Below are 21,680 nucleotides of genomic sequence, written 5' to 3'. Positions count from 1 at the left end.
GACTGATACTACATGTGTGCCACAGCCACTATTGCAAGTGCAGAAGTGTATGCCATCTTTGCTTTTTCTGGAAGCTTCTATTAATTACAGCATATATTAAATAATCTTTGTCTCCACCATATCTATACTATTATGAAACCAATATATGCTCTAAAACTTAGCAATGTGTGTGTTACTTTTCCACCAACAGAAGTGAGTTTAAGAGAGGACTGTGTCAACACTATTTTAGGCCAAATTACCACACAAGGGAAATTACCTTTTAATTCAGTTTACCAGAAGTAGAAAATGAAACATATTGTATTTGCCATGCACAGCCCCAGAGCATCCTCCTGGGGTTACTAAAATGGCATTGAGTGTCACATCTGACCCAGCCACTCAGCAGTGTGGGAAGCCAAGTATGTGACTGCCATTGTCCAGCAAGCTATCATTTCCCAGATCCAGGTCTGGCATTTAAGTTATCTTGATAGCCATTGTTTAGCAAGCAGCAAAAGGAATCACCTTTTACTTCACCAGATATTCCTGAAAGAAACCTCAGGATTTAGGAAAAGAAGAGGTGAAAACAATAGGTAATGGGAACCCTGCCCTTATTGTAATAAGGAAAGAGACACATCACAGCTACCCTTAGAGCTTGCATATTTATTGAACAAATCCTACTAAAATAGCTAAAGTACATTGGGTATACTTGCATTATTAAAGATCACATTGTTACAAAAGCCTGCATTTTCAGCAGTACACAACTGCAACTATACATAAATGCCACAACTGCTGAATATTACTTATTGCTCTATATACAGCACAGCAGACATATCTATTCTATTGGAAAATAACGTATACAAGGAAAGGGATACAGAAGGTATCAGAGGGTACAGAAGGTACAGAAGGTAGGGAAAGTAAAGAAATCTAGAAGTGCAGTGCATGCATTGGTATTTAACAGTCAGAAGCTAAGACAGTTCAGAACAAGGCCTGCCCTGTAAAAGGAATAGCTAAAAGACAGAATTATATAAAAAATTAAGGTGGGCTTTCAGACTGTGTCTAACACAACAACACTCCATGAGTAGATGATACTGCTTAGTTTTGTGGTTTGTGTTATTTTGTATTTATAGTAGTTTGGGAGCAAGAACAAAAATGTAAATTCCACATGTTGACAGTACTGTGGAAATGTACTTTTTCCCCTTTAGGACTTCTCTTCCCAGAAATTTGCTGTATTTTTCTTACTATATCCCCTAGTTTATGGATTTGAAGAGGACATTAAAACTTGTCCCTTCTTTAAAAAAGGCTTGTAAGAAAAAAAGACAAAAATCAAGAGATTTTGAGAAGTTGGTGGAAAATTATTGCTCATCTTTCTCCATAAGGTGGATAGGAGTCAGAAAGGAGATTTTACGAAAATTACAGTTTTGTGATTGCTCCCACTATAACTGCGTGTTTGTGAGTGGACGCTGATAGGGAATCAGTTCCTCACTTGTACACTATAAATAGTTACTCACCTACAGCACTGAATAAGAAAGCCACACTGAAGACACAAGTAAACAAGTCAGTCCAGTCTAAAGAACAACATTCAGAAAAACAAAGTACCAACACCCTCTCAGAACATGGAAATAAAAAATAACTCCATCAGAGCTACCTTGCCAAGGAGCATATTTAAAGTCCAAAATAGCACCATTCATCAGTGTCTCAAATCCCGTGGCAGCATCACGATCACTTACCACAAGGAAACCATGAGTTTCATACTACTTCTATACATCAAAAGAGTACATGGATAAAATATAGAGATATACAGACAATCGATGAAAATAAACACTAGGCTTGTTACATCTAAATGAAAAAAAGGGGGGACTCTCAGCCTCTGCAAGAAGCAGTTTGGATTGGTGGAAATGGAGAGAGTGGTTTACCGGTTGCGTGTGAGCTGTGGAGTTTGAGTAGTGAAAGACATTGCTGTGGTAGAACCAGGCCTGAGGGCCCACCTGTAATGTTTGTAAACATGGATTCACAGTGTGAAATTCTGAGAGCTTTTGCTTGAGTTAGAATGTTAAAAACTAGTTTTTATGGTACACGTTTGTCCACTGTTATTCTCTAAAGCAAGGCTCAGAGTCCCATAGTTTCTTCTTACATTTGATGATTTACACAGAAACAATTTCCAATATATGACACCATGACCTCATCAAACCCATATATCATATGTAATACGAATGGAGAAATTATGTTTAAAAAGAGTAGAGGTAATTGATTTTGGTGAAATGTTGTCCATAACCACTTGCTGGAGCCAGGCACGCCCCCTCCGCCTCACTTTTCTTGCGATTCACTTCCTTAGAGATGGGGAGATTTCCCTGTGGAGAGGAAAAAGTGGTATTAGCTGTGCTTTGTTTGGTGGGATGCTCCCTTCTCTCATCCTAAAGTTTCCATAGCTCCCTAGCTTTAGTTCATCTACTAAACATGACTGAAGCACCTGATGCCACAGAGAACAAAGGGTTTTTTGAAAACCGGGAAGTTCTTGCAGCATCTGAGAAAAACATTTCACATGGGCATGAACAAATGTGTCCTAGCAGCTAAAAATGCAAAAGATCCAACATAAAAGTGCATCTTATTTATGAAAGATCATTTTAATGTTACAAGAACTTTTTCCAGGTTAGACCTCTAATTTTTTAAAAAGCTTATTAGTTAATCAACCAGCATAGAATAGTAAGTCACTTCTCCATATTAACCCATCAAAAAGAGCACACTAAAATCACTGCAGTTTTCTTGCTCTGAGTAGGTAGGGGTGTGCCATATGAGCCAGCTGCCTCAGATAGATCTTCGTTAACCATACATTTTAATTGTGTCTATTCAGCAAAGTTTTTAAACAGCATTTAAATAATTGTTTCATTTTAAGCCCCAGAATGAAGCCTAAAGCTTAAGAACCTGCCTAAAGTACTTTGCTGATGATATGTCACTATGAGATCACTATGATTTGTTTAGCTAGTAATATATCTTAAGCTAAGGAAAAAGAAAATCTGTGGTTTTTGTGTTTAAGTTTTTGTGGTTAAGAATTGTAAAGGTGTTATTGCTCATATTGTTTAGGATGTGTTTGTAACATTAGCTCTTTTTGTTTAAGAAATTAAAGTTATCTTCCCCAAGTTAATTTTTTTTCTGATGTGAGGGTTGTGAATTTTTGAATTAGGAATTAAACACATGGCAATTTCCCAATGACCAATAAAGTGCAATTTTCAGCGATTTTCCTTTCTTCAAACCCAGAATTTTCATTGGGATGTTCATACTTGCTACATTTACTTGTGCTGGGAACGAAGCCCTCCCATGGCTCTCCTACTGTCTTTATCACAGTTTACAGGATAAATTCTGCTTTTAGGTAGATGAACTCCCCATGGGGATTCTGCACTGCACGCAGGAGCAGTTTTCAGGCTGAGCACAGAGCAAAATCCCTTCCTGGAGATAGCTGGAGACCTGTTCCTTTGGGGCATCAAAAATAGAGGAAAAGAGCAGAATTTGATCAATACATATGCAGAAGGGTAAGTAGTTGTAATGTATTTTTGCTAGAGCCAATATGGGTATTTTGCAAGAATTTAAAAATGAAAAAATAACATTTAAATTTTAGTGAGTGCACAAAAATGTTTCCTCACAGTACTCTAGAAAATGCCATCCTTATGATAATATTTTTTACTTATTTTTGTTTTACTAAATTTGCTACTTGTGTATCATTACAGGATACAAAGGGAAAACTAGAAACTTACACATGCAAACAGGCACACCATACAGACCAAAGGTCTGGGCAAATTTCCAAAAGCATTGTGTTGGGCAGTTCCTTTTCAGCTGTGAAAACAATCTCAGTCCTGAAATCCTGCCATACAATCATGAGATATAAAGTCCCATGTGACCCTTCTAGGTCTGGAAATAAACTGTCATTAAGAACTGAAGCCTTTTCTATTTGCTGGTTGCATGAAAATAATTTTTTTTTAAAAAATCAAAACACTTTTGTCCTAAATAATAGTTTTTAAAAATTTATGTATTTTGCTTTATTCTTTCAGAAGTTAAAGCTGTTTAGCATTGAGTAGATAAAAGTGCTCATCTGGAGGACTTAAAACTTTCTGCCCTTTTTTTCACCAATTTATCCCAATTAATTTTATAGTACAAATGAAAAAAATTCCAAATATGCACAGTTTCTGTTAAAGAAGATTCTCTGCTGGAGGCTGGACTACATGCAATTAATATTGAAGTTGTTTTTGAATGTCAATTGTGAAATAAAATTTGAAGCTAGTTCTAAAAACTGGTTGTTCTACCAGCACATGCCAAATATCTTCTGAAGAATTACATAGTCTAGGAAAAAAAACTGTATTTTAAAAGCAAGAATCCAGTAACTGAAAAGGGGAAAAAGATTTGTAATATGTTTTGGCTAGTTGAGAAACTGTTATCCCTTCTGAGAAACTTTTATTTTAAGCTATGTACAGCATGAACCCACAGCTATTCTTAAATCCAATATAATGCAGCATTGTTGCTATGCTGCACATAGTGCACAGCTTCATTTCTGTGCTTTGGGAAAAACTTTGTTTAATGATGAATGACAACTTACTGAAAGATTCTAACTTAACATTTTGAATAAAAATCATCTGGTTAACACACAGCTGATTCACAAAATTAGCAAATTAATTTGATGTAAGTATGACCCTACAGAGCACATTAATCATGCTCTACAAGTCTTCTCAGCCGAACTTTTGGAATACTGTGAATGCTAAGAATCACAGTGCTGCCATATATGCTAGTTTAAAGACTGGCAGGCTGGCACATGAGGCTGCAAATACTCCACCTATAAACTTTAGAAGTTCCCTTGTAAAAGAGTAGAGGAAAATATAGTGTTATCCGTATGGAACAATAGCAGAGTTTTGTTAAGAATGAGCAGAAACCTAGTTATTAACTGAAACGTAATCAAAAAAATTTCCCTTTTGTTCACTTCTTCACTTACCTGCTTGAGCCAGTAATTGAAAGGGAATTTGAAAATAAAACATGTACACCCTCTGGTTCTGCATAATCTGTTATCTTTCACTACTGAAATTTCATGTCCAGTTTCACATTTTTAAACCAGTAATGGTAATAGAATAAAATCTTATTAATGCTGTCTGGTGAGCCACATCTTCTGCCTTTGTATGTGGTACTTCTTGTCAAACTCAGATGAAAACTGCCATGCTTTTTATGCTTGTCACTCAAGTCAGGTGACCCACAAGCAAGATACTTAATAAAAGATAAGCAATACCACCCAGTTCCTCCTGCTGCATTATCATGGACTTTTTCATCTGCATTGCTAGGAAAGCATTGCCAAAATTAAGCATGCACAACTCAGATGTCAAGCTTGTAAAATCAAGAGACAGACTTAAGAAATATGAGCCTTTGAAAATTAGTATGTTTTCCTTCTGGTGTGCAGCCAGCAAGAGTCCATGTTTTCTGCAAGCCTGAAGGATAAAAACATAATTATAAAATGAAAACTGAGCTCTTCAGTTAACTGCATGGTGCAAGGAGCCAAGGCTTTAAGAAAAACAGAGCAACATGAGACTCATGATGAAATCAGGAGAGCTGACTACTTTCTTGAAGTGGTTGTAAAATAAAATCCATTGAATTTTCAATTTTAATTTTTTTTACCCAAAAACTTTCATCTTAGCAAACTATTTATTTTATGAAAGAAATCAGATAAATAACTTTACCTTTGGAAATCCCCCATCCCCACAGCTGGTTGGAAAAATCTTCTGGCTTATCCAAATCATTGAACCTGGCTGATAAACCTGTAGTGACATAAATATATACAAGACCTTACTAACAAAGAGAGATTCACTAAATGCAGTGGTGTTCACGTGATGGACCACAACACTAAAACAAGTCCAATGTCAGTAGAGCTTGGCCTAAAGTGTTTAATGTTTAGTACATATATTTTGTACCCATGACAACATCTGTCCCTAGAGCATTCCAACTATATTTTTTATGTTTATCTGCATTCAACAGGTGCTTTAAAAATATATATTAAAATAGTATAATATGGGGTTTTTTTACTATGTCTAATAAATTCCTTATAGAGGACATCTGTACTAATGAACTTGTTGAGGATATTGCAAGAAAACCTGTCCATTCCCTTCTGTCAGAGGTCACCAGAAAAGGGCTGCTTAAGGAAGTTCATTATCTTTGCTGATGACTGTAGGTGACAAGAGCACCACACCTTTGATATCCTATCACAAAGACTGGTGAACTAGAATGTATAACTTTGTAAGATCATTGAAACAATTATAGTTCTGTGATAGCTCCCTGTATTTTCCACACTAAAGAAATTCTAACACATTATAAAACACACACAATAAAATAGCTGGCAGCAAGCAGGATTTAACAGTTAAGGTGCTGTCCTATAACATACACAGGAAAATTTTTCTATGTAAAATGGGTAAGATCCAAACATGGGCACTGACTACAGTAGAGGTCAAAGTGAGTAAATATCAAGATAATGCCTTTCAGTTCCAAGATGAAGATCAGCATATCTCTTCATCTCAGTCTCAGAAACACTGAAGTGGTCAGGTACAAGTTATGTACAATGCTGAAATTCTTAAATTTATTTTCTTCCTGGGTCTTTCTCCTGGGCTTTGGTGTTGGGTGAATTGAACTCTTTCTGCATGATGCCAGGATGTCAAACTGTGAGTGTTTTGAGCTAGCCGTTATACATTACACCACTCAGATTTGTTTGCACTTTGGAAATCAAAACTTTCATAGTTAGCTAAGTAAGTGCTGGGCCAGTTTTACTCACTCTCTTGCTATAAATTCACTCTTACTATATACTTACTCTCTGTGCATATATTGAAACATAAGAAAAGTTTTCATTTCTGGGGAGGTGTTGACTATTAGCTGTCACAACTGGACTAGTTCTATCCTGGAGAAACTACTGGAAGAGTATTTAAATCCTCTTCCCAATAGAAAATACTGAACTCTTCTATAATGCAGAGGAGAAAAACACAGAGGAGAGAAATTTAAAACACAGAGCTCAAGGCCGTGCCTGCTTTGTACATTCTCCCATGCTTTTCTGCAGTACAAACAGATTAAAGCAATGGATTAAAGCAAAGATTTTTTTTTTTCGTATCTGAGGTCTCAGACAAGCCAGGTCAGCTCTCTGGGTGTGTTTGAGATAAAATAACCAATATGTAGCACAGGGCATTCTGTGAATTCAGTTAATGCTCACTCTGATTATTTGAACACTTGCATGAAAGATACCAAGTAACCTCTGAACATTTCTGTTGCTATTTATAATCACTGGTTATTCATTCTGCAATTACGTCTCGATTTTATTTTGTAGCCACACTTTTTGTGTGAAAACTCGTGGTGGGAAATAGCAGTAGGAGCTCAGCTCTACCACAGGACACACTGTTCACATCAGCAAAGTATACAAAATGTATATGGGAGGATCACATAAGCAACCAAGTAGAGAATTAGTCATTATCATGAATACAAACTTCCATATTTTCCATGGAGTCTGAGATCTATTTAGGTTAGACTATAGGCCATGTTATCCCTATTAATAACCTAATAGGAATAAAATAAGCACCTGAAGTTAGGTGGAAAAGAAAGGAATCCTCAAATTAAATTCATAAAAAACTTGGAGGAATTGCAGTTTGTAGGTGGATTTTGGGAATGAGGCAGGAGGGAAAAGGTGTAAAATGTAAGATAAGCTCACAGCTATGCTCCAGGGTTAAAAAAAAAAAAAAAACCAAAACCTACCACCACCTGCAAAATACCCCACATAATTCCCAAACTATCTTTTACAGTAATTCTCTGTTAAAAAAGAAAAAAGAAAATAATATCCTTTTTGCTTCTTCAAAAACAAATACTGTGGCCCATATTGGTAGATAATAATCACATGGACCTATTTGATGACCTAATGAAGTGACTGTTCTGCTATGACTATACCAGAGTCCTGAATGGACAAAGGACTTTAGGTATATGCCTTGGGAGCAATGCTGAAAGCCTGGAGAATCATGGCTTGGAATCTGGCTGAGTGGAGAAAGATTCTTGAATGGAAAAAAAGATGCTGGTGTAGAAAAGTCTACTCTAGATTTACTGTAATTCAGCAGAAGGAGGGGAAAAAAGGATCTAAAACAAACCATGACATCTTGCTGTGGTTTATAAATGCAGAAGTTCAAATATACTGATAACCAGGGTATTAGAAAAACACATAGAACATTAATTCAGTTACAGCATCTCAGAAGTACTGATATAAATGTTGGAAGATGAGCTATGAGAGAGGAAAGCAGTGCTTCATTACAGAGTAGGATGTAAGGGTTACAACATTCCAGCTGTCAGCATGAAGCAAACACTTCTAAATAAATGCTTCCATTGATACACACCAAATTTTCATTTCTTAGTACTGCCTGTGTGACTGTTATGCAAGTGCAGGCTTGGCTTAAATAACAAAAGTATCAGGATTCAGAACGGAATTACTGAGCTTTAGGGTGGATTGAAAAGTACAGTTTCTGCAAGTCACAGAATGCTGACTCACATTGATAGCCTCACTGTTTGATCACCATTAGCCAGACAGTTAAGCCAGGAAGCTTCATGTATGAACCATCAGATGTAGGAAGAGCTACCTGAGACACTGCTATGCAACAACATACAATTCTGCCTTAAACATTGAGGCCAACTTGAAAACTGGGAATTATGGGTTCTCTATGAGTATGCTTTCCATTTTGTAGCTTCCAGTCTCCTGAAAAGATACAAATAATGCAATTTTAATATTAAAGAAGTGCAAAAGTGGAGGCAAATAAACGCCTAGTCTGTTTACCAGATATCTCAGATTCCAGAACTACTGATAGTTTTTTGGGTTGTTTCAGCTTGTTTTTTTTTCAAACCAGGAGGATTAAAAACCAGTAGACTCTACTTTACTCCTTTGGCTGACAGACTGAGAGACTCTTTTGCTCTAGCTCTGTTTTACCAACATTTCAAAATTCTAATTTCTGTTGTTTTTTTTTCATTTTAAGCCATGCTTTTTCAAAGAACAATGGTAGGGGAGCACAATCTTTTGCCCAGCCTTAAAACAGATACACAAAATAATTTTAACAGAGCTGAACTTAACATACTCTATTAGTCACATCAAAGTGCTAAAATTGATTTGGTACCCCCTCTTCATTCCAATTCACTAAGAGCATCTTTCAAACATTCACACAAATCCATCAAGAGCAAAAAAACCCTAGATTTATGGCATGCTAAACTTACCAAAATGAGCATACTCCTGTTAAGCATTCCCAAGGTTTTTATCATTAAGAAACAATTGATAAAATCCTTGTAATTACTTTTTCTATTTTTTTTTTCTTTTTTCCCATGTGAACCACAACTGAATTCTTGTAATCATGTCTTATTCAGCATGTAGAGTGGTATTCAACTGCACTCTTGATTTCTTAACTAAAAGTTTATTGAAGGGCAACTGCTCTGGGGAAATCAGCAACCACCTTCAGATAACCTCTTTGTCTTATAAACCAATTTTGAGGCAGGGAGGAATGAAAACAAAAAGGAAATTATGACAAGTACTGTAGATCCTAATTCCAAATAAAAGGTGACCATGTCCAGTAATTCTGCAGTAACCTACCTAGGAATGGAAAAAAATTATAAGAAAAAATATCTACTACATGGATTAGCAGTGCAATAGCAGACACAGATGGCCACATGCTGAGGAACATGGGAGTAGAATGATAAGAGGCGTGCGAGGAAAAGAAGGAAAGAAAGAGGTATGCTTGTTCTCTCTGCAGCACTAAAATGACATTTTGCAGCTGTGAGGACTGAGTGCCTAATCCAGAACAGAGAAGGGGAGAGAGGCCACCCTACTCCTGAGAGTGGGCTGTATAGCCAAAAAGGAACACTGCCTCTCATTTCTGTACCTACATTTCTTCAAAATTTCTTAGTTGCCAGCTAGTTTGAGCTGTAGATGTACATTTCACAGCACATCCGACCATGTACTTCTCAATTCCCTCAAATGCCTCCCACTGCAGTAAAACATTTTCTTTCTAACCAACATCCCACAATCACAATTCCAATGCATAAACAATCTTACTGTGCCACTGCTCAAACACTAAATAAATAATTTTGTGAATGAAAACCTCACTAATTCTTTTTAAACCAAACTGGAGGGAAAGCTTGTGCTAGGATCAAAGCCTTTGCTTCAGTGCAAGGAGTAAACTAATGCTCCCATCCTCAGTAATTTATTTTTGAGACTGTGAGGGGAATATTATGAAAGTACAAAATACAAATATCCACTGTGTTCCTAACCTAGCACACAAGATTTAATACATACACCAACTGTGAGCTGAACAGATGCTGCTTTTTAAGAGTTTAGTTGGACAGAAGTATTCTATCAGTCACAGCTTTTATTTTCCAGTTCTTCTGGAGAGGGACAAAGCTACATCAAGAGTACTCATCATTACTCCTTATTTCAGTGAGTCCTTGAAGTTTTGATAAGCCTTTGTTATATTTAAGAAGCTGTACTCATGATGAAACAGGAGGCTACTCTTGTGATAGCCTGACTCTGGAACAGGCTTACTGAGGAAGATTTCCCTATGGAAACAGCAGAAACCAAACTTGCCCAAGTTAAAGTGCAATTTCTTAGCTTAATAATTTTAAAATGCTATGAATATGTGATTTAGCAGATGTGAGGCTTAACAATTTTGTGAACTTGTTCACATTTTTGAGTGTCTCTGCATCATGAGTCTGAGCCTCTGCCTGAGGTGCAGTGACAGTCATCCCAAATATCCTGACTTCATGATTTCAGTGTCCTGTCAGTGCAGCAGATTTTTTTGTCATTCCTGGTTTTCACATCAGTGCCATGAACATCAAAAAAACAGTGGGGAAAACCAATCATTTACATTTATTTCACTTGGTTAGTCCCACAAAGTAAAGGTTAGATAAATGGTTTGAGAGAACTGATAAAGAGTTACATCATGATTCTGCAGCTGGGATTGCTCCAAATGACACACCTTTGTGAGACTTTATTTGCCATTGCAATGATAATTAATACTTGGCAGAATATCAGCAGAACATGGCAAGACAGCTGTACACCTGAATTTGCCATTGACTTCTCTGCATCAGCATCTTTTCATGTCTTTGCCTTTTCATGGGGAAGATATTACTGCTACTTTCTATTCCTCCCCATCTGATGACTCAAACTCACAACCACATAGAGATGAAAAGGCCTAAATGAGACAAGTATTCTTTTCCTTGCATTCCCCTCTCCACTGCAAATGAATTACAAAGTTTATTTATTAGATATTTGGGGATTTTAGCAGTCCTTTTGCATCTCTTCTGCAATTTCTGTTGATTTCACAGAATAGGAAGTTATTTGCTCCTTCCCTACACAGCATAAGTAAGTGACCTTGAAAAGCTTCTCCTATAAACACATTGTCATCTGTTGTTTCCTTTGTTGTTCTTAAAAGCATCTATTCTTCAGGTTACACTGAAGCATCTGCTCCTATGCAGTCTCCTACCCTGGCTTATCTGTATCAGCTTCTTCAAGGGACTCATTCCTGTCCTCATCCATATACAGGTTGCATGATTTATATATGTATTTACAAATAAGACTTCTGCCCAATTCTTTATCCAGTAAGAACCCCTCTACAGAAAATTTAGCTGTATTCTAACATATGTGATTGAATGAGGTTAGTTCTCAAAAACACTTTCTAACTTTCTTTAGGGAGGAATCCACTCGACACCACCTGAATATGATGCAATTTTTAGGAAGAGAGATCAATCTTCACTTTTCTGCACCAGTTAGGATCAATCCCACTTGTGTGCTACAAGTGTCATGCTGCTTTTTTACTTCATTAATACACAAAAATCATTGCAAAACATTGTTAATATTTACCATGCATACAAAGACTAAGAGAAAAAAAAAAAGCAGTACATTTTGAACATGGTCATAAATGATCCTCCAACTTCTTACTGAATTAATGAATTTTACTTAGAGTAAACTATTACCAGAGTATTGCACTCCTTGAAAGAGAAAGAATACTTTTATTTCAGAGAAAATAAAAATCAAATGTGTATTATGTGGAAATTTCCATCAAGCAATAAAATGGCTGTGAATTACTTTGTTCCCCCAGTAAATTTCTATGTTCTCCAAAACTGCAAAACATCATAGAAATCAAAATGAACAAATCAACCATGCAGCAAACCTAACTTAGAACCCAGTACAACCTCACATATTTATTTTGTTTGCCTCTGTACCACAGTATTTTTTTGTTTTGTTTTACTTAAAATGCAACAGAAAAACAACAACAACAACAAGGCTGAGAATTGAAATAATATTCTAGTTCTCAGTTAATTATATAGGAGTTTGTAATTTGCTCCTCAAGTGCAATAAGGTAGAGCTTCATTAGTAAGTATTTGCACCTACACCTAATGGTAACTGCAGAACAAGGTGTATAACCAAGTCTCTTGTTATAAACTCAGGTGGATACACAACAAAAATTGGCAACAAAATTCTGAAAGTACACAAAGGATGCATAGCAGTTTTTCAGTCGTTTCATACATAACATGGACAAATTATTTGAGCTACAGAGGGGGAAGAAAAGGAGCTTGGTCAGACAGAGGCTAACCAAAAAGTCTATTTAGTCCAGTGTCCTCATTTTATTCAGTTTTGATCTTAACAGAAAATCCAGCAAGAACAGTGGCCAGTAGTGAATTTTTAAGAATAGGAATAGAGAAAGACCAGAATAACACTTCTCTTGTGTGTCCCCTCAGACCTGGCCCTCCACTCTTAGGGTACACAAAATGTATACACCAAACAGTCTCCCAAAATAAGTGTTTATTTCTTAAAATTTCCTATTCTAAATAATGGTCTGAATGCTGTAACTTACAGAAGGCTCAAGAGACTGCTTTGGACTACAACAGTTTTTCTCCCACATACCAAAAAGATGAGCAGAAATCCAGCCAGGGATGCTGTTCCCCAAGTGCAGAGCCCTTCTTTCTCCTCAGGAGGTGCCAGCCCCTTGCCCAAGCAGCATTTTGCAGGCAAGTATTAAAAAGCCCCAGCCATACTCTTGGAAATGGGAGAGAGAACCACCTTGTAGAGCCATTCCTTACTTACCTCATTAAAAGAGATGTAATGAGAGCAGCTGATTGTTAACAAGTGCTTGAAAGCACTGTGGTACATTCACTTGAAGCCTCCTTATTACCAGCCTCGACTAGGTAGATAGTAATATGGCTAAGTGCTACTCCAGACACAAAAGCACAAAATGTATCATGGATGTTCTGGGGGCTAAAAGTAATAAAATACCTGTGGGTTCTGGGACTCATCTAAGGAGATGTGTAAAGTCATACTCTTTTGTGATGGAGATTTATCACAGATACACAGTCATTTTAAAGCCCAGAAGATTTGCTCCTCTCTAACTTGACCTTTCTAAGGTAGCTCTGAGGTGTCAATGTGTGCCTTATAAACATCAGTGCTGGAAGAGGTCAGGGGTTCTTTCTGATAATGTGTGTATTCAGCCAAGGCTTTTACCACCTCCAGCAAGGACACAAAAATTTCTTAGAATTTTTTTTAACTTGCTCCCACCTAAGTATGCCAAGCTGGTAGAGATAAACAGGTTAATTTTGTGTTTACAAAATTATTCCAGAGACACTTCTTCCTGCAGGATGAGAAAATCCTATTTATTCTGAGGGTGGGTTGTTTTTACTTGTTTGTTTGTTTATTTTAATGGAGTGTTTACGGAAGAAAACATCAGGAATCCTCCCAGCAACATGTACACAAGGATTCATTCAGTACTGCTACTGTGAATTTGCCAGACCAGAAGTCCAAATAGAATTGCATGTAACACTCAAACACTGATTCATACTATAATTCTACATTAAACATTTGGAAAGAATATTTTTTTCACCTTTGAAGATTGTGTCCTCAATTCATATGGTTTAATGAGGTGAATAAATATTTGAAATAACACCAAAATACAAACTGATAAAACTATTTTTATTAAAATATCCTGCCCCAGTCAATGATGCCAACTTAATTATGTTTATAAAGTTGTTCTAGAACTATTAAGTGTCCTCCTTTCCCCATCTCTTCAGCATATACAAGAATCAGAATTCAGTTATGAAGCAGCAGTATAGCAAAGTCAGATAAAAAGTGAAAATATTGTTAGTGATGGCATTAGATCCCAAGCCTTAAAAAAACAATGTTATAGCTGTAGTGTTACTGGATGTATATTCTTATTTCCGATTTTCAAAAATTTCAGCCTTTGAGAAAAAAAATTAGTAAAGATTTTTCCTGGACTTAGTATTACATAAACCTCCCATTCCATGTGTCAACACAGTTCAATTCAGATAGAGTATGCTGGGCCAGAGTAGCCAAATTTTAGCACCCAGAGTATGTTTATGACTAAGAAGAAACAAGTATATAAAAAACTTTTGTCTTTTCATGTGCATATGAGCTCTACCACTGAAATATCCACAGTATCTATAGCTTTGGGCAAAAATTACTTTTTTTTTTAAAAACTCTGCTTTTCTACCCATAATCAAGTAAAGGTTTGTTTTCTGCTCAGCTGAACAGGTGGCTTGACAGAAGTATTGCAAAAACTGGTTTGTATTTCTCCTTATAGGCTTTGTAAGCTGGAAAAGCGTTAATTCTCCCTGAGTTTTCAGCAATCAAGTAGAACGGTGCAAACTACACAAAATGTATAACGTGCACATTACATAAGCATAATAAAAAAGCACAATATACACGTTCAGATGGCTAAAACTATTTAGCTTTCATCCCTCACAATTACTTCTCTTGACCAAATCTGACAGTCCTGCAGGTTCTGTGTGGCTCTGACTTACCATAAAGGAGACTCCAATTCCAGTTCCAGTACCAGGCTTGGTAATAATCAACCAGGTCTGAGTTTTCTCATGCCAGACCAAGAGATGCTTTAGTCCAGTGTGCATCTAGTAATAGGCTGGACAAAATGTCTCATTTCATTACCTTGCTTTTTTTTTTTTCCCCTCAGAGTCTATAAAAGGTTCCAAATAATGTCTGCCTCTGCCAGACCAATTCTAGACTCCATTCTCCACAAATAATCCTAAAATTATGAAAAGCTGTTCCAGCCCAGGGGCACAGAAAATTACAGAATGTGTAAAGACACCTGCATGCAACTCCCTGGGAAAAGGTTAGTAATGGTTAAACTGGGATTAAATTTTAAACACAAAATTTTGTTCATAAATATCTTCACCTAAAGTAAATGATATTATAAATTTCTCTACAAAATGGGATGGTGATTATTTTCTCTTTTCTTTCCCTCTGACTTAAAAAAGAAGGGCTTTTCTCCAAACTGTTCTCACCCCTAAAGGTCATCATCCCCTATTTCTATTTCCTCCAAGTAAGACTATAAAATGCAGGGACTGTAAATGACAAAATATGACAGAATAACCTCAGAAGTGATGTAGTTCAGGCAAGGATGCAGGACAGGAAGCATTCAGCCCAAATGACCTACTTCCAGAGCCTTTTTGCTCTGCAGTGATACAGCTACACCATACAACAGCCAGCCCAGAGACTCCACACCAGTAAGAAATGCTGACAAGAAAGCCATCTCATTGTGGTAAGTCAGGAAAAAATTAATTATTGGGTCTACATTATCTTCTGTTTACTTTCAGAAAAGTCAAAATTAAGTTTTTAAGGATCTGTTTACTTATATACACATTTATTAGCGTTAGTTTAAATTCTTTAAGCACCATCACTGTGAGCTCCCAAACCTTAACTTAAAATCCACAAGAAGGAGAAAAGGACACACCTGAGTGTTTTGAAAGCAAATAAACAGACCACTTCTCTAACTATCTAAAATTATGATCTGATTTCTTTATTTAAAAACTAATATTTACCACAACAAAAACAAACAAACAACACAAAACCCAACCATTTCCTGGTTTTGGTAGGAGACTTCTTTGAGATCACAGAAAACTGGAATTAAGACTTCCTTACTCCCAATTTTCTAACATGTTCCTTTATTTAAGTGATTGGATCACTTTCAATGATTGGAAGGGGCAGAAAAAAATTAAAACAAATTCCTTTTCTGAAATTCTTTTTTAATTAGAACAGGTTTTTTTTACTTGTTAGCTAAAATTTTAGCTAATATTAAGTAAAAATTTAGTTTACATTTCATAACACTCAGCACTTGTCATGAAGGTAGTATATAGAAGTTCTAGCATTTCAAATTAAAAGACCACTTAAGTCACCTCAGGATTTTATACATTGCACATAAATATAAAAGGTTCTTTCCATCTTCAGGTAGACACTTAAAGGAAATGCGTTATGCAGAAGTAAGGACAGACCTTCAAATGGCAAATATTCCTGTGTAAAATGGCTTAAAATGTCCATGAGTTAAAATTATAATAGAAATTGCACTCTGCTTTTCTGTTCCTCTTAAAATTGAGGATATTATTATTAAACAGGTGCAAGAAAGACTGAATAATTAATCAGGTAATTCTAATTCCAAGTCCAGGAAAAGGAGAAGCAGCATTGAAAACTAATGTGTTAAATAACTTGCTTTTACTGTTTAAAATTTTTGAGAAACATTTTATGAGAAAAGAAAATTAAGAAACTAAGAGGGTAAGACAGTGAAGTTAAACCAAGAATTCATTTGTTCTCACTGACCAAGTTTATTCTAGTCATTTCAAATTTTACTGTAAGCTTAGCTAAATAATTCATGAACTTTCAGACTGGCAAAGGAATAAAAAGGCCATTTCCCCCCATTTTTTAACTTCTATATCAGTCCACTCAAACATAATAGCTAAATTTCAACTGACCAATGTGAGCAGGTTAGAGCCTTTGCATATACTGTGATATTAAAACAAAGTAAGCACTTTCACCATCATGTACTTCAGTGTGCAGAAAGTGATGATATGCAAAGAAGAGTATTTTCTGTAAATTAGAATGGTTAGAGAGATACTTGCAGTTAATACAAGAAGAAATATGCCAAAGACAAATGTGTCCACTACTGCAAGGAAAGCGTGTCACTGGTCTGACTTAGAATTACATTCAGTGTTAGTGTGCCAGAAGTGAAAAAAAGGGGAAAAAGGGGTGTTGGTAGAAGAAGAGATTCTGCTAAGTATCAAATCTTAAACATCCTTGCAAGCTGGGATAAAACCTAATAGCACAAAAAAGAAGGGGAACTTTTAAAAACAGTTAAATGAGGTTTGTATTTATGTTACACTGCAAAGCAAACAATGGGACTAGACAGGTGGGTAACAACACTTTACTTTTTGCATTTGGATAACTTTAAGTTGTATTTTATGTTCTGGCCAAGAGACTGGCTTTATAAAACTGATTTCATTGACTACTACAGGAACCTTGCTAGATTTATAGAACCATCTGCTGGTAGAAATCAGTGGCTATTTTATGCTTAACTAAACTTAAAATAATCTTTTGTTCCATAGATAGGCGTATATTGCACATAGCAGCCTGCATAACATCTAAAATGTGGGCTGATTGTCACCTTGGTGTTGGTAGGAAAACAGTTGCCTTATCCAATATTCCACAGTTGTGTGAACAACATGTATTTTAGCATGATTTCTATTCACAGTTTAAGTGAATCATTTCCCTTTTAATTCCCCACCCCCATCTATTCATTTATACACAGATGAGCAAAGCACTTTGATGAAAGTAGGTTCCAGAATAGATTAAAACTCCAGAATTTGCAAGTTTATTTTTGCAGATAGGAATTATATAAAACAAGGAGCCAAAAACAAAAACAAAGCCTTTATAAAGAGTACATTACGTATTTGCTTATTTTAATCATTCTTTGATTATCACTCCTCCCCCAATATCAAAACAACCCCAAAGAATCAGACAGGGATAATACTAATGCAATTAGCCCTATCTTCATAAGAGTATCTCCCTCAGAACCTCACACTGGGGAAAATATTCCATGCTAAAGTATACCCTATGCAATGCTACTTAAAAGCATTGCTCAGTACTAATTAACAGAAGTTTGATCATTATTTTATCCTGTAGCATCCAAAATATATCACATTTTTGCCAGTACATGTATTTAGATATGATTATGAGATAGCTGCATCCTCAGCTAAGAATGCTGTAAGGATGAAAAACTGTCTGAACAAAATCTGCCTACTTTGAGCACTTTTTCTAAAAAAATACTGTTACCTTCGATCTCCTGAGTCTGAGACAGTCCTTCTCAGAGAATACCATTTTTACATGTATATCCTTAAAATCAGGAGTTTGTCAGCAGTGTTATCTCAGAATATAAAAATTGGCCTTAATCAATAAAAATAGAAACACAATTAGCACTGAAGGAAAGAGGTTGCTGTTCATTAAACACATTCTAAAAAAGTGACTGTAAGTTTCATCAGGTTTGAGGCCTAAACATTTTTTTCTACAACAGATCTGTGACACAAAGAATGGTAATGTTTTCAGAAGGTTAACCTTATAAGAAAATTTAGGTTGCACCTTATGTACTTCCCTGACAGACTGACATTAAATCTTGTTCACTTACAAAGTGCAATGACCTATTTCTTCTTTTTGTGAGAAAGATGTCAGTGTTGGCCTTACTGGATATTGTCTTGTCTGCATGTATTGTTACATGTGCATTTTTCACAATAACTTAAATATTTCTTGTTTCAATTAAATAAGCCTTACTGCACAGAGACGGATTTCAGATTTTTATTCAAAAAATGCAAGAAAATAGAAGATCCAACATAAGGAGCTTTTCAGAGTACATCAGTTATTGTATGGCAAGTCCTTATAGCCTCAAAAACTGTCGTATAAAGGTCCTATTTATAAATGAGTATTGGGAAGAGGGAAATAAGGCTTGTATTGACACAAAAAATTATTGATACTCTGCTAAAGCAACTAATTCTTACCATTTTTAGGTTCTGTTAAGTCTTGGGATTGCAGTTTCTCTCAAGTAGCACAAGGAGAACAATCTGAAAATAATTTTAAAAAAATTAAAAATGAAAAAAAAAGTAATTCCAACTGTCACAATAGTTAAATGATCTTTTTTTTTGCCAGCATAACATTGGATGAACCGAGTATAAGCTTCAGTGGTTAAGATTAAAGTCATACAAATTATTGTAACTACACATATGCTTATATATCACGCATCTCTGCACTTCAGTGGTCTGTAGGCTTAAATATAGGACAAAGGAATCCCTGGTATCTGGATTTGCAGAACCCTATGCTATTCTTAGTCCTGGGTATATTTCTGAAGAGCCCCACACGTAATGGTTAACACAGGTAAAAGTCAGTCAAGAGGACAAAAACCTGTCAGTCTATGTTTACTGTAATTTGTGGTCCATTGTTCCCAGGCATACTACTAAGTGTGGGTTTTTGCAATCAAGGAACCAGTATAACACAATGTAACAGCCCAGAGAGTAGGTATTTTTGGAAATGGCACTGCATTACATAACCTCCAGTTTTCTCCCTCTCTCTATTCCACACACACCCCCTATTTTAAACAGGGAGAGAAAAAAAAGAAGAGTAGGTCCTACCTCATTTACCTTAAATTATCATGGTCTTAATGGACTGAATTTGTAGCATATCTCCTTTATCTGCTTTCTTATAGAAACAAAAATTAAAAGTTCTCTTCTATTGATTACATATTTCTTACCTATAGCATGTATGTATGAAATGTAATTAGGCATGAGTCATATGTTTACACAAACACACAAATGCACATATTGGATTTAAAACTGCAAATTCATATATCCATAAATATACACAGAAATGTTTGAAAAAAGTAGCATGGTTTGTTTTGGCTTTGTTGTTTAGGGGTTTTTGGGGTTTTTTTGGTTTTGTTTTTGGTTTTGTTTTTTTTTTTTTCTCAAAAGAACCACCCAAAATTTAACTGCTGCACATGCAAAAATGCAGAAGGCTGTTGCAAGAATGACTGCTTTCTAAAAATAAACCCGAGCAGCCTGAGAGGAATCCAGTGTCAGGGCGGAGAAGAGGGAGATTCGTTTTACAGGGGAGAAGAAAGGAGATGATAAACCTGTCCTAGAGCCTTGCATGCATGCTAACAAAGCCAAGTGCATTAGGTTCAAAAATGCATTTCGGTGTTTGTGGAGTGCAAAACCCAGAAAAAGGAAAATATTTTAGAAAATCACTTCTCATCTCCCCTTGCATGTGTACAGAAAAATCCTCAGCCCAGATATCCAGCCTTAAAGCACAAAGACAAAGAGTTAGATACATATACTGCACGTTTTCTCATTTTCCTTAAAAAAGCCTGTTTAGAAATGTGCACAGAGAGGGGAAAGCCAAGCTGCAGCAAAGTCCGGCTAAGGACAGAAAGAAATCAAAAAGAAATTAAAAGAAACGGAGAAACACAGAGAAGAAAGCAGAAAGGAGGAAGAGGGAGGGAGAGAGAAAAAGGGGATTAACAAAAAAAAAAAAAAAAAAAAAATCTGTGGATTGGAATTGCATATACTTACAGACAAAAGCCCCCGCTCCCTGCTCACTTTCTGTCCTTTCTACATGATCTGAAACACAAATGTGGATTACAAAAGGGCAGCATGCTACAGAAGGGAATTTATAGTTGGGGGAGTGGAGAGAGGGTAGGGGGTGTGGGTAAGAATGACTGCACCTCTTCCAAAGTGCAGACTCGAAGGAAAAAAAAAAAAAAAAAAAAAAAGGGGTGGGGGTGGCTGGGGGAAAGTCTCTCTCTCTCCCCCCCGCTTCCCCCTCCCCCCCCCGCATGTTCCCTCTCTCGGGCTGGGTTTTGCTTGCCAGCGCTGGTTATATTGAACAATGAGCTAATTCTGATGGTAGCTGGCCAGCTGCCAGCTCCATCCCCCCTTTACACACACACACACACACACACACGCACGCACGCACGCACACACTCCCCCTGCCCGCCCGCCTCCCCCCGCACGATGCTGCAGCGCCAGACTGCTTAGTCTGCAATAATCCGCAGCCCCGCGCTCCCCCCGCTGTCTGGGAGCCCCGGGGCAGCGCCCGCCCCGCCGCCGGCCGAGCCCCGCCGGGGCAGCGCCGGGTGCGGGGAGCGGGGCGATGGAGCGGGGCGATGGAGCGGGGAGCGGAGCGCGCTGGCTCCAGGCCGCGGGGATCCCGCACCCCTGGGCGGCGGCCAGCCCGGGCGGGGAGCGCGGCCAGCGCGCTGCGCAGCGCGGAGGGGCGGGCGGGGAGGGGGGGCAGGCAGAGCGCAGCCACGAACTGTAATAATAACCCTGCAAAGGGCATCTGAGGAGAAGGGAGGGAGGAGGAGGCAGCCGCCCGCCCGCCGCTTTGCCTCGGCTGTGCCTGTCTGGGAGGGGAGAAGACGGTGGGCGGGGAGGCCGGGGAGCGCCGTGACTCGGGCGGGCAGCGCGGTCCCGTGGGGCCGGGGGGCGCGGGCTGTGTCCGCAGGTGCGGGCGGGGCCGGGTGCGGATGCAGGAGGGCAGGCGCGGCCGGGCGCGGGGGCAGCGCGGGATGGCAGGGCTGTCACCGGGGCTGTCACCGAGGGGTCGCACCGGGTTTGCAGCAGCGGGGTCGCACCTTGTGGCAAAGCGTGCCCAGCGCTCCCCAGCGCTGCGCGCACCGACGGGAGACAGGCGACAGGGACAGATGAGCGGTGTGCGACAGCGCGACACAAAGACTCTGCGAAGGCTCCCGCTGTGTAGGCTCCAGGAAAGGGTGCGGGGAAGGGACAGCGGATCGATGGAGGGACACAGGACGGTGCGCTGCGCCACGGTGTCTCTCCCTCAAATG

The 21,680-nt window shown here is 37.9% G+C and overlaps 1 protein-coding gene across 5 annotated transcripts; it reads right to left on the bottom strand.

Moving 5' to 3' along the window:
- Nucleotides 1-1,065: 1,065 nt before the first annotated feature.
- Nucleotides 1,066-21,460, bottom strand: NREP (neuronal regeneration related protein). 5 transcript variants are annotated; one of them, XM_068177005.1, is made up of 5 exons: nt 21,443-21,460; nt 20,404-20,451; nt 18,838-18,900; nt 5,682-5,759; nt 1,066-2,324 (listed from the first exon to the last, which is right to left on the bottom strand). In XM_068177005.1, exons 3-5 carry the CDS (start codon nt 18,838-18,840, stop codon nt 2,202-2,204), a joined length of 204 nt encoding a protein of 67 aa, XP_068033106.1. In that variant the 5' UTR covers nt 18,841-18,900; nt 20,404-20,451; nt 21,443-21,460; the 3' UTR covers nt 1,066-2,201. The 5 variants fall into 5 exon arrangements, with proteins under 5 accessions (XP_068033106.1, XP_068033103.1, XP_068033105.1 ...); XM_068177002.1 differs by lacking the exon at nt 21,443-21,460 and adding an exon at nt 21,159-21,177; XM_068177004.1 differs by lacking the exon at nt 21,443-21,460 and adding an exon at nt 21,047-21,065.
- Between the last annotated feature and the right edge of the window lie 220 nt (nt 21,461-21,680).

This window comes from Anomalospiza imberbis, chromosome Z (genome assembly GCF_031753505.1).
Source record: "Anomalospiza imberbis isolate Cuckoo-Finch-1a 21T00152 chromosome Z, ASM3175350v1, whole genome shotgun sequence".
NCBI classification, from domain to species: Eukaryota; Metazoa; Chordata; class Aves; order Passeriformes; family Viduidae; genus Anomalospiza; species Anomalospiza imberbis.
Note: the sequence above shows the minus strand (reverse complement) of the source record. Positions and strands in the feature narration are given on the sequence as shown.

Excerpts from the sequence above, each read along its gene's own strand:
- NREP (XM_068177005.1), bottom strand. Across the intron at positions 2,325-5,681 it reads GGGATGGGGGATTTCCAAAG|GGAAATCTCCCCATCTCTAA; the intron begins GTAAAGTTATTT and ends TCCTCTCCACAG.